Here is a 17,123-nt window from a genome sequence, read left to right as displayed (position 1 = left end):
AGTCACATCCACAGCTGCATCATTGATCTGCAGTCACTGTCACCTCCGTTCACCACCTTCCTTCTTGACAAATTGCTGCTGAGAACCTGGGCTTCTTTTCTTCCAAAGGTTGTTTCTCACTTCCATGTGGGTCATTCCATCATACTTCCTACATTTTCCTCAGTGCCAAATCCTTTTAGATAGGAGAGGCTTCACCGGTTTGAAACAAGGAGGGCTCTTAGTTTTTACTTTGAGCGCATGAAAGAATACTGTGTCGACAGCCAGTTTCATGTGGACCTTGCTGGTGCCAATAAAGATAAGGCAGCGCAGATACAGGAACCTGTGTATTAAACCCTTCTGAGCCACGACCAAGAAGAAGCCTCTGAGAGCTTAAGGACTCCTTCGACCAGAGCCATGGCTGCTTCTAAAGCATTGATAGACACAGGGAGATTAAGTGATTTACCCAGAATCACAGGACGTTGAGCCGACACCGAGACTCGAACCTGGTTCCACAGCTCCAAAGTTGGCAGCTCTGGCTATATCCTCTCCCCTTCATGAACTATGCAATTAGCCGCCCAGTGAAGGCCTTGTGTCTGATGGGGAACACAGGGAGCCAAGCCTGCAGAGACAGGCACCCTCGGCAGACAGGGCAGCACAAATGCGCCTGTCATAGTGCCAATATCGGCAACCGTTATCATAGCACACATCAGTACATAACCATAATAAAACACATGACACTGAATGTAAGTGGAGAAATATTGCTGCAGGTTTATTAGCATAATAAATATGCAAACACGGTGGGTTATCTTACGGGCGATCCCAGGGCAGGCCAGCCCCATGCCGCCTGCCCGTCTGATAAGCCTAGAGTCACCATGGCAACGCCAATTGGTGTCTACCAAATGTTGGGAGGGTCCCCCCCTCCCATCCGTGGACCTCCAGTCCACATGCTTCACCACGCCCCCCGTGATGGGTGGGCGGAGCATACATGGCAGCCCCCGGTTGCTCAGACCCACAACCGCCTGTCGGTTAGCGGGGCGCCGTAGGTCTTCCAGTGGACACGCTAAAAGATCCCTGGGTATCCTGGCTTCGCACCACACGGTGCTGCTGCATGCTATACCCCTTGGTATGTGCAGACCCTGGATCGCCCTGTAACTCCTCCTGCAACACAAAGTGAAAATTGTTAGAAAAAACCTCCCCCCCCCCTTTCTTGTCCCTCCAGATGCCGGGTAAGCGGATGGGCGGGCAAGGCAAACGAGCGGACAAGAGGGCGAGGAGGGGGCGGGGACCGAATATGTACCCCCCCCCTTGGCTCCTCCCCGCCGGAAGCAGCTACCTGACTGGGGTCTCCCTAGGTCAAGCCCAGGGACACGACCTCCCACCCTGTGCCTTCCTGTGGCACTAAGGCGGCCGCCCTCAAGGGGGCGGGCCGCTGCGCAACCCCCCCCCCGGGCAGCCTTACATAGTGCCAATATCGGCAACCGTTATCATAGCACACATCAGTACATAACCATAATAAAACACATGACACTGAATGTAAGTGGAGAAATATTGCTGCAGGTTTATTAGCATAATAAATATGCAAACACGGTGGGTTATCTTACGGGCGATCCCAGGGCAGGCCAGCCCCATGCCGCCTGCCCGTCTGATAAGCCTAGAGTCACCATGGCAACGCCAATTGGTGTCTACCAAATGTTGGGAGGGTCCCCCCCCTCCCATCCGTGGACCTCCAGTCCACATGCTTCACCACGCCCCCCCGTGATGGGTGGGCGGAGCATACATGGCAGCCCCCGGTTGCTCAGACCCACAACCGCCTGTCGGTTAGCGGGGCGCCGTAGGTCTTCCAGTGGACACGCTAAAAGATCCCTGGGTATCCTGGCTTCGCACCACACGGTGCTGCTGCATGCTATACCCCTTGGTATGTGCAGACCCTGGATCGCCCTGTAACTCCTCCACAGCCTTGGGAGTGGCCACCGTCACTACCAGGGCCCCCCACCAAGGTAGACCTATGTACTTACAACCTGCTGCAGCCAAAGCTTCCCCTGGGTCCAGTCGGAAAACATCCATACCAAAACTACAAAGGTGCACTTCATCTCCCTCCAGGCACCCTGTGGACTTGGCGTGTATAAGACCATGCCTGATGAAGCCAAGACCTCTTTGCTCTGCGCAACTGCGCATGGCTCCTGGTAGGCCATCATACCTACAGCATACTGATACCGGGCTTCTCCCAGGTCCAGTCAAAAACAAGTCTACGCCCAACCGGGCCGGCGGCCAGCGTGCACCATCAGGACAGGTTCCCCCAACCTTTCTAAACTCCCCCGTGGATTTGACTGAAATGACCTTAAACCTAAATAGGCGATGGTCCAAAGTTGCCTTTGCCTGGCTAAATAACAATCCCTTTGCCATATCGAAGGCAAGCCTTTCCCACTTTGGTGCTCATTAATGGTAACGTTAGGCTTTTTTGTGCTTTGTAGCCGTTTTAAGGTCTGCTTAGAGTTACTCGGTGCTTAAAAGGGTGTAATTTCGGTTATTACTATGTTTTTCTTGTCTTCATTGCTTGATTTTGCTCGCGAGAAAGTGCCTCTCATAGTCGTTTAATGTCACTCATAATTACATTGAAACTATGAAAATGTCACTCATAAGCAATCTGAAACCTTGGCAGCAATGAAGGTGAAAACCGTGGCAAATCTGTGTTTGAAGTATTCACCAGAAAGAGGGTTGAATTCAAGCTTGCATCCCATGGTTGTTTTGGTTGATAATCTCTAGAGAACCGTTTTATCTAGCCTTTGTGTCGGGATACTTTGTTGTACTTTGCCCGTTAGGCCCCAGCTCGCGCCTACATTCCAGTCCGTTTGAGAAATCGTGTCCAGACTGTACTTTGGCGGTTTATTGGCGCGAGCCCTTCTGTGGCAGAGTGCAAAAGGGCAATGTTTGCTCCTGTAGCAGTGCAATGTCGAGTGCTCTTCAAACGTATGTTTGTTCGTTAATGAACCTCTTCTGCTTTTCAGATAGCTGACCTCCAACTGCATAAACTGGATGAACTCGACTGCTTGATCCAGGGCCTGTTGTACGTGGACTCTGTGGGCTTCAATGGCTCTTCTGAGTGCTATTATTTTGAGAATGCAACCGACGCTGAACTCTGTCAGAAAAAGCCCTACTGCCTGGACAATCCGTACCCTATGTTGCTGGTTAACATAGGCTCCGGGGTCAGCATCTTGGCCGTCTATTCCAAGGACAGCTACAAACGTGTTACAGGGACCAGGTAACTAGCTCCACCTCTCGAATTGCTAGTCCCAAAAGGCCGCACATGCGACGACTGTAATACATTGCCTCCGGCTTGCTTAAAAAAACAAATATGGAGCTGTACATCATTTTCTTTATACTGACTCTCTCTCTCTCTCTCTCCCCCCCCCCCCTCCCTCTCCCCCTCCCCCCTCTCTCTCTCTCTCTCTCTCTCTCTCTCTCTCTCTCTCTCTCTCTCTCTCTCTCTCTCTCTTTCTCCTCCCCCCCCCCCCCCCTTCCAGGGACGTGTCTTCCCTAAAATGCATGGGACTAACTCAAGCCACTAGCTCATTCTTATCCAAATCCCCATCTTATTCTTGCACTTCATTCATTTCCAGGAGTAATTTATACCACGTTATCATTCTTGATCAATGCCGTTTTATGTTAATTCACCCCACTTTTGTGCCGCACCATCAGAAGTTGCAATGAATAGCTTTGAGCTATTTCTAGTTTTTTTTTAGCACCATTTTGTTTGCTTTTTATAGCTCGATATTTAACCAATGTGAACCGAATGCCTTTATTTTGTGTACTTTGTCGCACGTTATTTCAGTTTGGAAGCTTGAAATTGCAAGTTTGTTTTCATTTTAGTACATCAAACTTGCACTCGAACCAATATGCTATTTGCATAAGTTGTTAAGAACCAAACACTCCAAAAGATCAACGAGGATTCCACTTTGTAACTACAGATTTTCAGCAAAAAATCTTTCTAAAACTGTTACCGAGAATCAAAATAAGTCATCTGGTGGGCTGTAAATGTCTTCGACAGACCAGGCTCATGAAGGCCCATGCCACTGGCGACTCTTACTGTGATAGATAGTCTGGGACTTCCAAAAAAGTCTTCTTAACATTTTGGAGGCCGATGTTCTGGTAATCCTCTACACTCACCTGGTCCTTTCTGCCATCTCTTACAAATAAAGGGACACCTTGCTTTAAAGATTAATGGCACGAAGAAATCCAGGAGGCTCTGTGGGTTACTAGATTGTTGATATATATTCTTTTTGCTTGCACAGTGGACAACAACAAAAACAGAGAATCGCCACTGTGGCATACATGCAAAAAGATCACAGATGTGAAAAATAGAGTGATCTAAAAGTTTTAACCATGCATCTCTCTCCGAAAGCTCTCTTTTTCTTAAAGAGAAAAGGACTGCAACAGCAGTCACTGTGCAGGATATCTTGATTTCAGAAGCTATGTCTGCAGGAACCAACTCACAGCAGAGACCTACCTCTGAGCTAGAGCGATCACCTTTCTCCCGGCTCAGATAAAGAAACATGGGTTGCACTGACCATATGCCGCCAGTCTTGTGGGATAATACTTGCTGTGTTTCATTAGCAGTTGGAAGTCACATATCACAAGTGGGTCTTCTAGTTTCCTGTGACCTTGTTCTGCAGTTCCCTCATTTACCAGCTTTCCCCTGTAGAGAAACCTTTTCTTTCATTTTTTTTTCCTAACGGTTTACTGCTGCAACAGGACCTGTGGCAGTGTTGGGTTGTCAATGTCAGAAGTGAGAAAGTGTTGGTTTGATTTATTCTGATGTTCATTAAGTCCAACATGTCAGTGGCCCACAGACTACTGAAAAGTTATGAACAGCCTGCTAAAGATTCAGAATAGTTTCTGCCCCCTAAGTATTTTTGAACTTGCCTGTTGCGGGTCATCATCTGCCCTCTTCCACATCCCCGTCTCCTCATTATACTGCATGTATTGCTGATTCTCCTTCTCCATCAGGTCAAAACAGACTTTTGCACCATACCTTCGGCTACATACTCTTTCAGGTGTAATCTAAAAGTGTGTGATAGTATTTGATGCTTGTTTTTAGATCAAGCCTAGAGCAGCGCATGCGCTGCTTGCTCGACTTTTAGTAAGGGGGTTTCCAAAATGCTGCCAGAGGCTTTTGCTGGCCTCAAGCTTGCGTGCATGTGCACGTGAACGCGCGCAGCCGCCATCTGTCTTTTCTCCGTCACGGGTAATTAAGTGCATCGCGATCACTTTAACTTAGGCCCGCGACGATCGCGATCACTTTAATTTAGGCGCCATCTGCCTTTCCACTCTTACACTCGCAGCGGCTTTCATCGCTCCCGATTACTTTCACTTTCGGGGCCACGCGGCCATGTCACTTTCACGGCCGCGCAGCCAATGCTTGTTCTTGTTTGAATGGATGTCTACTCAAAGCAATGTTTAAGTAGCAGCCAGAAATGAACAGAAAGTCACACAGTGGTTTGTGAACTGAAAAAGTTCGCCCGGCATGCTCGGGTCCATTTAGACATTGCATAAAACTTGGCATGGACATTCAGTGACAGGCCTCCCATCTCGGTTCTAGCCCCTGTTTTGTTGCACAAGAGCATGCCCCTCATATCCTTTATGGGAAAGATCACTTTGCTACATGATTCGAAAAGCCATCATAAATAAATCGCTTACCCATGATAGCCATTAAACCTGTCCCTTTCGAAGTGCAATATCCTCTTTTAAGGAATGATTCATAGCCCACAGTGTTTTCACAACTTTGCCAGTCCCTGTACAAAACAAGGGTTACTCTTGGTCCACTTCTGGCTAGAGAAGGAAGCAGCCTAAGTCTAGAACAAATTCCTTCTACTCCGGGTCTTACACTGATGTAATGATTAAGATGTGACTCCTCACTGAGAAGTATTGGACTGATTTTTATCCTTCTTTCTGTCTTGAAGGTCAATACCCAGTACATATGGATCGTTTTGTAAGTGTGTTCTTGGTTCAGGGTTCCTGTTAACTTTATAGCATCTTCTTCCGGGATGGAACTTTATCTTCAATCCCTTGAATCTTGAGCTCTGCTGTTATCTGGCTATTATCTATGTATTCCAGGAGATTTGATGTGATCTCTTTTATTGGTTCCAGGATCTCCAACCGTTTGCTTGGTTCCCCTAAATTGACTTCCACTAGTGGCAATGGTATTTATAGTTGCCTGAAGGAGCATGACCTTTGGTCACTCACAGAAAACACTCTACATATAAATATTTTGGAACTGAAGGGACTGTTCATTGTCTCATATCCTTTAGGACCACCCTAGACAAAACCATGTTTATGTTAAATCTAAATCAATAAGCCTGGGAACACTAATTTTCACTTTCTTTGTCTCTTGACCTTCGAACCATGCAGCTGGTGTAGGAAAGTGTTGCTTTTGACATGTCTAGTCCCGGCTTGTTGCCTGATGTGATCTCGATCTAGAAGTGCACTGGGCCCCTGCTAACCAGTTTCCCAGTGCCAGATCCCCTTCCGAAACAATGTACCACGATTGGCACAACTTCAGTTACCCCTGTAAGTCCCAAGTAAGCGGCACTCCTGGTACCTAGGGAATGGGTACTAAAGAAGGAGGTCCTCTGGGGCTGCAGCACTGGTTGTGCCACCCCAAGTACCCCTCACCAAGACTATTCATACTGCCATTGCAGGTTGCGTGTCTTGGTGCAGGGAAATCCCTAGAGGCGACATGGCACACAGCCCTGTGCTGCCTTTGAAATCCAACCCAGGAGGCCCAAGATAGTTTGGGAGGTCACGCCCCGTTTTCTGCTCCACTTTTGGCGGGTGGAAAGGTGGGAAAATTAGTTAGATTAGGATGAGGGTCCCGACTTCGCCTACTCCACCCCGAGGGCGTGGAAGGTGATGTGAACCCCTCTCCGAAATTACACCGTCATGGGATGGTGGAGAAACAACCTATAAGAGCTAGGGTATTGCCCCTTCCCACAGGAAGTGATCACTAGAGGGTGTAGACAACCTAATGGTAGGTAGCCCATTGGCTAGTAACTGTCTTCCCTTCCAATGCCCCTACATTTAGTTTTTACCTTAGAACTTTGTTCATGGTCTTAAAAATTAGAAACCAGCATTGGCATAGCCAATAGGTCTCGCTTTTGGGACCTTCTAAGTATTTAGTTATGCAGCACAATATCCTTGGTGCAACCACATCAACTGTTGCGTGACTAAACACTTACAAGGTCCCAAAGGCGAGACCTATTGGTTATGCCAATGCTTGGTGTGGTTGTGTGTGTGGTTGTGTGTATGTGGTTGTGTGTATGTGGCTGTGTGTGTGTGGTTGTGTGTGTGCAGTTGTGGATGTGTGTGTGTGGTTATGTGTGTGGTTATATGTGTGTGGGTGCGGTTGTGGCTGAAGGTGTTATTGTGGTTGTGGGTCTGTGCTTGTGGTTGTGTGGGTGGTTGTGTGTGTGGTTGTGTGTGAGGTTGTGTTGTGTGTGTGTTTGTGTGGGTGCGGTTGTGGATGTGCGGTTGTGTGTGGTTGTGGTTGTGTGTGTGCAGTTGGGTGTGGTTGTGTGTGTGCGGTCGGGTGTGGTTGTGTGTGTGCGGTTGGGTGTGGTTGTGTGTGTGTGCAGTTGGGTGTGGTGTGTGTGGGTGTGGGTGGTGTGTGGTTGTGTTTGTGGGTGTGGTTGTGTGTGGGTGCGGTTGTGGCTGTGGTTGTGTGTGTGGGGTTGTGGTTGTGTGTGTGGGGTTGTGAATGTGTGTGTGGTTGGGTGTGTGTGTGGTTGGGTGTGTGTGTGGTTGGGTGTGTGTGTGGTTGGGTGTGTGTGTGGTTGGGTGTGTGTGTGTGGTTGAGGGTGTGTGTGGTTGAGGGTGTGTGTGTGGTTGAGGGTGTGTGTGTGTGTGGTTGAGTGTGTGTGTGTGTGGTTGGGTGTGTGTGTGTGGTGTTTGTGTGTGGGTGTATGTGGGTGTGGGTGTATGTGGGTGTGGTTGTATGTGGGTGTGGTTGTGTGGGTGTGTGGTTGTGTGGGTGCGGTTGTGGCTGCGGGTTTGGTTGTGGGTGTGTGTGGATGTGTGGTTGGGTGTGGATTTGTGGTTGTGTGTGTGTGGTTGGGTGCGTGTGGTTGTGGTGGTGTGTGTGTGTGTGTGGGGTTGTGGTTGTGCGTGTGGGGTTGTGGGTGGGTGTGTGTGTTGTGTGGTTGGTTGTGGTTGGGTGTGTGTGGTTGGTTGTGGTTGGGTGTGTGTGGTTGTGTGTGGTTGGGTGTGTGTTGTGTGTGTGGTTGTGTGTGTGTTGTGTGTGGTTGGGTGTGTGTGGTTGTGGTTGGGTGTGTGTGGTTGTGGTTGTGTGTGTGTGTGGTTGGGTTGGTGTGTGGTTGTGTGGGTGCAGTTGTGGCTGCGGGTTTGGTTGTGGGTGTGTGTGGATGTGTGTCTGTGGGGTTGTGGTTGTGTGTGTGGGGTTGTGGTTGTGTGTCTGTGGTTGTGGTGTGTGGTTGTTTGTGGTGGTGTGTGTGTGGTTGTGTGGTTGTGGTGGTGTGTGTGTGGTTGTGTGTGTGGTTTTGTGGTTGTGTTTGGGTGTGGTTGTGTGTGGTTGGGTGTGTGTGGTTGTGTGTGTGGTTGTGTTGTGTGGTTGTGTTGTGTGTGTGTGGTGTGGTTGTTTGGTTGTGGGTGTGGTTGGGTGTGTGGGTGTGTGTGTGTGTGTGGTTGGGGTTGTGTGTGTGTGGGGTTGTGTGTGGTTGTGTGGGTTTGTGTGTGTGTGATTGTGTGTGTGTGACAGTAATACTAAAAGCATATCAAAATAAAGTAACACAAACATCGAGTTTGTGGAAGGAGAAAGCACATTGTAAGTCGAACGGGCACAGCAAAGCATTAACACAACATGTTCTTTGATGTTTGATGTTTTTTGAATGAGAACATCAAAGGGGCGCCGCGAAAGTGATCGCGGGCAAAAGTGAAAGTGATCGCGGGCGCTTAATGAGCATGATGAGGTTTGCCATGTGGTGCCTCTGCTCCTAAGTGCGCGCCCGCGCACATGCACTGTAGCTCTAGGCTGGCCATGGTAAAAAAAATTTGAGCCCTCACTAAAAGTCTCGCCAGACCAGCGCATGCGCTGGGTCAGGCGAGACCTAAAAAACGATACTATTTTTATAAATTGGTCTTTGATTTATTCTTTTGTGTGTTTCTCATTTATTACTTCTGTGAGTACTCCAAATGCTTAGCACTACCCTCTGATAAGCCTAACTTCTACCCCAAAAAGAGCATTCATTGTTAGAACACTACACAGCGCCGGCTTCCTACAGCTAGACTCCAGCCCAATGCCTTTTCTGTCTGCAGTTCACCTGATAGGATGAACACAAGGCATACCGCTTTAGCAGTCTGAAGATTGCTCCATCATGGATGGGAATGCAAACATTTTGAAGTTTCCAAATTAGGCTGTTCGGGAGAAGGGATGGAGATTGAGAGACGCACACTACTGGTGGATCTCCTTTGTACCTAGACATATTTAGAAATAAATGCTTCTTTCAGAGTGGACAGAAAAGGCTGTAGATTGTAGTCCTCACTTCCTGGAACGTAAGTGTATGTCACCTTATTATTTCCCTCTTCACCTAATCTCCAGACCTGCCCCAAAATGCGGATGATCCATGGAGGCACTAATTAACAAGCCAACACTCTGCATTCTCATTGCTGTTTTTCTTTTTTAGGTCTCGGCCTGCGTAGGCTGCGCTTGCGCAGTCTCGCCGGCGAGATCTTATGTTTCTTAGTGTGGGGCTTGAACCCGCCCCTCTTCTCCATTGGCTGGCTTCCTAAACGGAGGCCAGCCATTGGAGGAGAGGGGCGTCTGTCCATTTAAGCGCCTTCTTTTTCGGATTCGGGGGCGTGTTTTTTAGTTTCTCTCGTCAGGAATGTAAACATTCCAGCCAATGGGAAGATGAGAGAAAGAAAAACACGCCACTGAATCCGAAAATGACGCTGCGTTTCTCCGAGGCATTTCTGCTTGACCTCGGAGAAAGATGGTGGTGTTCATGGCGTCGTCCCCGTCCACGGCCCGGCTGGTGCTCGTCCCCTCCCCCTGCTCTCGGCTCCCTCGGTGCTCCTGTGTCCGGCTGCTGCTCTGGTCTCCTCCCCCTGTCCTCTCCGACTGGCGCTGTTCGCTCTCCTCCCCCTGGTGCTCGCTCCCTCTCCTCGGGCTAAAGATGGTGGTGTTCATGGCGGGCCGAAGCTACCCCATGACGTGACGCGCAGCTCTGACGGATGGGCCTGCTCCGGGAGAATCTTCGGCCTGCCGCTTGGGTGATTTGTCCCCTCGCCCTGTCTCGCCTCAGCGCTGCTGCATACTCTCGGCCCCTCCCTTTTCCTGGGCTCTTCTCCCCCCCCCCCCCCCCCACCCTACGCTCCTGTACGGGTTAAGTGAGACCCTCGGGGTCCCGGCGTCAATTTATTTTGGAGGATGCCCAGGTGAGTCACCAACTAAATTCCTGATCTTTAGCAGCAACTATTTAGTTTGTGTTGAGAACATTTGAACAGGAGGTGAAGTGGGTGCCACTTCTGCTTTGGCTCCCAAGATCAATGTGTATGTGTTTAGATCTATGTGTGTGTGTGTGGCTCTCCATGTGTGTGTGTGTGTGTGGTTCTGTATGTGGGTGTGTGGCTGTGTGTGTGTGTGGCTGTGTGTGTATGTGGCTCTGTGTATGTGGCTCTGTGTGTGTGTGTGTGTGTGTGCGTGTGTGTGTGTGTTGCTCTGTGTGTGTGTGTGGGGGGCTCTGTGTGTGTGTGGGTGGCTCTGTGTGTGTGGCTCTGTGTGTGTGGCTCTGTGTGTGTGTGGGTGGCTGTGTGTGTGTGTGGGTGGCTGTGTGTGTATGTGGGTGGCTGTGTGTGTATGTGGGTGGCTGTGTGTGTGTGTGTGGGTGGCTGTGTGTGTGTGGGTGGCTCTGTGTGTGTGGGTGGCTCTGTGTGTGTGGGTGGCTCTGTGTGTGTGTGGGTGGCTCTGTGTGTGTGTGGGTGGCTCTGTGTGTGTGTGGGTGGCTCTGTGTGTGTGTGGGTGGCTCTGTGTGTGGCTGTGTGTGTGTCTCTGTGTGGGTAGTTTTTTTGTAGGTGGCTCTATGCATGGTGGCTCTGTCTGTGTGTGGGTAACTGTGTGTGTGCAGGTGGCTCTGTGGGTGGCTCTATTTGTGTGTGGGTTGCTCTGTGTGGGTGGCTCTGTGTGTGGGTGCAAATGCAATAGGTCTCACATTTGAGAGTGATTAAGCTATTGACATTGTAAATAACAATGCTGTTTCCTTAAATGTTTTAAAAACATTAAAAAAATAATGTCATGAGCAATGCCAATAGCTCTAACTTTAACAATGCCGAGACCATTGCATTGTAAATGCTTGTTTTTCTAGTTGCAACGCCAACAGCAGCAACAACATTTGTACATTATCAAGTACAGGAAGATATAAGTAAGTTATAAGTAATGGCATCTCGTTGTAATAAAACCTTATGATTTAACACAGTAGCCTCTCTAGGAAACATCACTTCATATATTTTAGTGTTACTGTCCCATTGCTTAACACCAGCTTTCTTCTTGCTGCTTCCTTCTTCTGCTTTTCCTGGTTGTAGTTCATGCCAAACAATTTTACAAATAAAACTATCGTTGAATGAGGATGACGTTTTGGAGACACAGGGTTTCAGTGGCTCAAGTCATTGTTCCGTTTTTAATACCCAGTGCACATGTATTCATGTTCTGCCTCTGGTGCTAGCTCAGTTTGTGTGCTTGTGTAGTGCCACATTATGTGGGATGCACGCATGCCTTTCCAGAATGTTCAAATGTATATGAGCTATGAAATCTTCACCTCAGTTAAGGCTTCTTTGGGGGATGGCCCATAAACTGCACACATGCAAAAGAAGCTAGTAGGGGTGGCAGGAACTCGCATGGCTTTACTACCTGGATTTAAATGAAAACTATATAAGATTCCACGGAGTGCCGACAGCGGTCGTAAACCGACATGCCGTGATGCTTGCACCGATTTTTAGCACCATGCGCTTGTTCCTTGCTGAAAAATCAGTGCAAACTTTCCCATGTGGCACGCCAGAGGGCACTACACCTGGAGTTAGTTTTGCTGCAACTAGAGTAGATTTTCTACTCGAGCGTCTGCTTTCTGACCACGAAAGGTCACATAATGCGGAGTGGCCAAAACTCCGATGGCAAAGCGGAATTTATCGCCCACTCCTAGAAGCTAGCACCTGAAAGTTACCATTTCGAGTTTGTATCTATTTTATTATCCTTTATTTTTTTATTTGTGTTTGCATGGCTAGGGATTTCTTTTCAAATACAAAGCTTGATTTCCGTCCTAACGATTCATGCGGTGTATAACATTATCAGACACATATTATTTAAAACTATGATCTTTAAATTGAATTGGAAACAGTACTTTATCATTGTCTTTTTCATTAATGCAAAAAATATCCCTGCGTGCTTGTTTATCTATATAATGACCCTTCCATACACCCTATGGATTTTGTTACATCACACTTCATTTATTTTCCCCTCTCGTTTAGTCTTGGTGGTGGAACATTCCTGGGTTTATGCTGTTTGCTGACCGGTTGTGAGACTTTTGAGGATGCACTCAAAATGGCAGCTGAAGGCGATAGTACTAATGTTGATAAATTGGTGAAAGATATCTATGGTGGAGATTATGAGCGTTTTGGACTTCAGGGGTCTGCTGTTGCGTCAAGGTATGTATTAACATTTTGGCAACACATTGTGAATGTCCTTGACCTTTATGGTGAAACACTCTTATCGTAATTTTTTGGGAAGATCCACCAGATTTTAGTGAAGTCTTTATGTATGTTTCTTTTTACTCAATGTTTGCCTGGAACAAATAATCCAGAATATAAAAAGAGGGGGGCTGAGAGGTTGAAATCAGTCTGTTGCATGTCCTCCCTGTATAAATCGATAAATCAATAAATGTGACATTCCAGATCAACCCTCTATCCTGAAGTTGTGGTAGAGGTTTTTACATAGTACTGTATACGTTCCTGTTTATCAGGTCTACTTAGTGACTCTTTTATTCAGGAACATGAACCTTCTCCCAACTACGTGTCATGCTTCATCACTCGGCCAGGGCGCACTAAAAGCCCATGCTGAGGTAGAGCACTGCTCCTGAAGGAATCTGGCTTCAATCCATGAGCACGTGTGCCGAGAAAAGACAGTGCATGGGCCTCCACAGCCTTCAGGCTCCAACCAGCACTAACCTGTGGAACTGAGCAAGTCTTCGGACCCGAGCAAGCCTCCAGCTGAGGGCATCAACCTATGAAAGGGCATGCTAAAAGTTCACCCCTGATAATTTTAAGTAGCTTGTCAGATTGTGAGTTTTATCCCTGGGGGTAGAGAGAAAAAAACCAAAAACAGTTTGTATTAGGGGACAGGTTACACCCAACTCTGTCGTCATCCACACACACACCATAAGCGTGCTTCTTCATGAGGCACTGGTGATGCTTTTCTTTCAGACAAGAAAGGAAAAAGATTGATACGGCTAGTAAAGGGGTGGCTCTTGGAGCAACAACTCATTAAAAAGTAACTCATTCTGTGGTTATACTTTCACGTCGTGAAAGGGTACAATGGGAGGAGATAGAAGAGCTGCGTGAGCATCTCACAGAGCAGGGAGTGTGGGATAACTCACTCCATCATCCATTGTGCTTTAGATTCTTCAGACACTGCATTCAGTGGAATCAACTCCAGCATGTTGCTCGGAAGGCATGCCTGGCTGCGTATCTCCGGGTTCAAGCCTGAGGTGCAACAGCATCTCCTTAACTTCCTGTTAGATGGGTAGCACTTTTTCGGCCCTCAGGTTGATGAGATGCTTGAAAAGATCTAGAATGAGACAAATGCAGCCACATCCATGAGCACTCTTTAATTCACTTTATTTAGGTGCTCCTATTGAAAACACCAAACCAGCGAAGACAACCTTGCCCGAGGAACCTTACTCTTATCAAAGGTAACTGCAGCCCTTTCTTTAGTAAATGAAAAGGTGCACTGGTCTCCTACAGAGGTAACAATAGGGGTAAGGGGAAAGGTAGCTCCAGCAAAAAGGAGCTGTCTTCTTCAAGCACTGACTTACTATCGTGCCCCACGACCACATGTCGCCTGTTAGGGGGTGTGGGTGATGGACATTACGTGATTTTCTCTTTCGCTGGGAGAAGATTAGGTCTGAGAAGTGGGCCTTAGCCGCATTTAATATGACTGTTGCCTAGAACTACACACACACACCCTCCCAATTTCTCACCTCATTCACAAGCTCTCAGCACAGAACAGCTCTCACTTTTTCAAGAGGAGGTACTTGCCCTCCTGCAGAAGGGTGCCACAGAGCTAGTGCCCCACTACAACAAGAAAGTGGCGTCTACGCATTCTGTTTTCTTTCTACCAAAAAGGACATTCCCCATAGGCCTATCCTCAACCTCGGGGAATCGAAGCATTTTCTCTTGACCATTCTACAGGATGTTATCCCCTTCTCTAACTGGGAAATTAAATGACGGTGCAAGAACTCAGGCCTATCCTCAACTACAGGCTATCCGAGCATTTTCGCTTGACAACTCTACAGGATGTTATCCCCCTTCTCTAACTGGGAAATTACATGACTGTGCAAGAACTCCGGGACGGTTGTTGCCATTACCTATCCAAACCATTCATCGACTTTATCTGTGCTTTGTGGTAAGTGGCCAACACTACTAATTCATTAGTCTTACTTCGGGAGTCACAATGGCTGCAGTGATGTTTGCAAAGTGCCTCGCGGTGGTGGCATTCCATTTGCAAAGGGAGGCATTTGTTTTTCCCTACTTCATTGTTAAATTTAATCAAGAGCCACACCAAGCCATAGTATCTAGCTCACACTCAAACAGCAGTGCCCCTGCTCCACAGCCCAGGATTCACCATATTCCACCTACCGCGCCTCTATATTCATCCCCTCCTAGAGTAAGTTTTGGACGCAATTATGGGGAAGGCTTATCCCATTCAGCAGGGTCACAGCTGTCAAGCAGTTGCTACGCCTTTTTCGGCACAATCATCTGCTCTCAATGAGAATTGTCGAGCGTCCTCTAGGGGAGATGGATGGTGCCCTTTATCACAGTTGTTCCTTATGCAAAACTTCATATGCGCCACCTTAGTGGTCGCAAGTGGAGGGTGACTGGGAAGATCTAGTGCTGGTTCAGGCCGAGGCGTACTGCTCTCCGCAATAGTAGAACAGCACCAATTTGCATAAGGAAATTTTACCTAGTACTGCAAGTGACAATCACTGCAAATGCCTCTCTCGCAGGTTGTTGTATGCACCTCAACACCTTGACAGGACAGGGAATGTAACCATCTCAACACCAGGGTATGTGTTTCAACTGCCTAGAGCTATTGACCATCAACTGGACTCTAAAAGTCTTATTACTCATCTGTCAAAAGGAGTTCCTTATCAGTTGATACAATATGAACAGATTGTACTACCTAAGGAAGCAAGGAGGAATACACACTTCAGATCTCCCAGTTGGCTTAACAGATTTGGAATTGTGCAATTTGCCACAACAATCACCTTATGGTAGAGCATCTTCTAGAGATCAACTCTCTGTTCAATAGGACACATCAGCAGTTACACAAGTGCCAATAAACCCTTAAGTACTTCAGAGGTACTTCCAACATTCAGGAACTCCACACATAGACCTGTTAGCAACCCCAGCTAATACAAAATGCCTGCACTTCATCTCCAGAATGCCACACCAAGTCCATGGACAAGGCACTATGGAGGAATTGATCAGAGATACTTGCAGAACGTTTTTCTATAGGTGTTATTCCAGTATGGCAGATTTGCAGGTCCATGAAAGGCCTTCTGACTAACCTGTTACTAGTAGTCTGAGTGGCAGCCCTTTGTGCTGTGGCTCATTTCCTTTCCATGTGTTTAGAATCCAGTGAGGCATATGAGGTGGTGCAGTTCACTAAAAGATGAAGTGAGAGGAAGGGTGCAGGATTGAAAGGGGAAGAAGAGAGAGAAGCTAGTTGTAGGCTGTAAGGTGCCCAATAGAGAAAACACACTTAAAGTAAGCCTTCTACTTTAAAACATGGTCTGGGCAACCTCAGAAAAAGGATTCAAAACGTTGGAGAATGGGTTGTCTGGGATGCCGAATGAGCAAATCGCTGAAGGGTGTGTAGCTGCACAACAGCAAGCAAGGAAAAACTCCTTGCAGTCCAGAAGCAAATGGGTTGATGGTCTGCATATGGGAGCTCAGCTCTGGAAGGCTAGGCAATCTGCTCAAGTAGGCAATGACATTGGACGAGGAAGGGCTGATTGGAACTTTAGGTAGTAAGCATGGAGAGGACAGCAGCAGGAGAAAAAAATAAATTTGTTTTAATGGGGCAAATATCCTATAAAACACACAATGTACTGAAAGCACTTAACTACATGACGATAAACATTACTTTAATTGTCATGTTAACCAATGTGAAGTTAAACGGGCAACTTATCTCTTAAGGAACGCGTTACCCCATTATGGTGTTCTGAGCACTTGCTTTTTTTCAAAGATTGCTCATTGAGTTTTATCTTGGGAACCTTTGGCACGCCTGGGTGGCACTGTTTAGAATCCCTTAGTTTGGTTCTTGTAGTGTTTTCCTTGCAGGGCAGTGTGCGAACTTATATTCCTATTTTTTGCCATGCCCCACTTTTCTACTTCATGATAGTGGCCTTCCTTGGTTGAATAGAGGGGTTCTTCTTTCCACAGAGGGGCTTGTCTCCCTCACCTCCTTCCTCTTTCTCTCCTAAACGTCTGCCTCAGTTTTTTATTTTTCTCTCACTGGAAGGTCTCATAAGTCTGTGATTTGCTTGCTCAAGTCTTCCATAGCCATATCAAGGATGTCAAACGTTTGATCATCATGATTATTTCCTCTGTCTCTTTGGGTTAAGATTCTATTGCAGACTCCAGCATTTCCAACTTGGCATTTCTCTTGTCTAGTGGTCCAACGTTCCCTTCTTTTACTGGAGTTTTTCACCATGGTGTCACATTGTGTGATTATAATGAGTTTGAGACTGATCATTAAGTTATATACATCACAGTGAGTCTAGCACTGGTTGTGTTTGTTGCCTTATCCAAATGATCCTGCTTAGCACATCTCTTGTCTGAGTAGCTCCTGGTTCATCAGTCAA

At 47.4% G+C, this 17,123-nt stretch overlaps 1 protein-coding gene across 4 annotated transcripts in view; it reads left to right on the top strand.

The window, feature by feature from the left end:
- The window catches only part of PANK1 (pantothenate kinase 1), a 145,738-nt gene that overhangs the window by 90,392 nt on the left and 38,223 nt on the right, over positions 1-17,123 (top strand). For all 4 annotated transcript variants that reach the window (XM_085605291.1, XM_085605282.1, XM_085605306.1 and 1 more), the window contains 2 exons: positions 2,985-3,238; positions 12,508-12,684. In XM_085605291.1, the coding sequence (XP_085461417.1) occupies positions 2,985-3,238; positions 12,508-12,684 (431 nt within the window). The remainder of the gene's footprint in view (positions 1-2,984; positions 3,239-12,507; positions 12,685-17,123) is intronic.

The sequence above is a fragment of the Triturus cristatus genome, chromosome 1_2 (assembly GCF_964204655.1).
Source record: "Triturus cristatus chromosome 1_2, aTriCri1.1, whole genome shotgun sequence".
Taxonomy (NCBI): domain Eukaryota; kingdom Metazoa; phylum Chordata; class Amphibia; order Caudata; family Salamandridae; genus Triturus; species Triturus cristatus.
The sequence above is the reverse complement of the archived record's forward strand: the minus strand, read 5'-3'. Positions and strand labels throughout refer to the sequence as shown.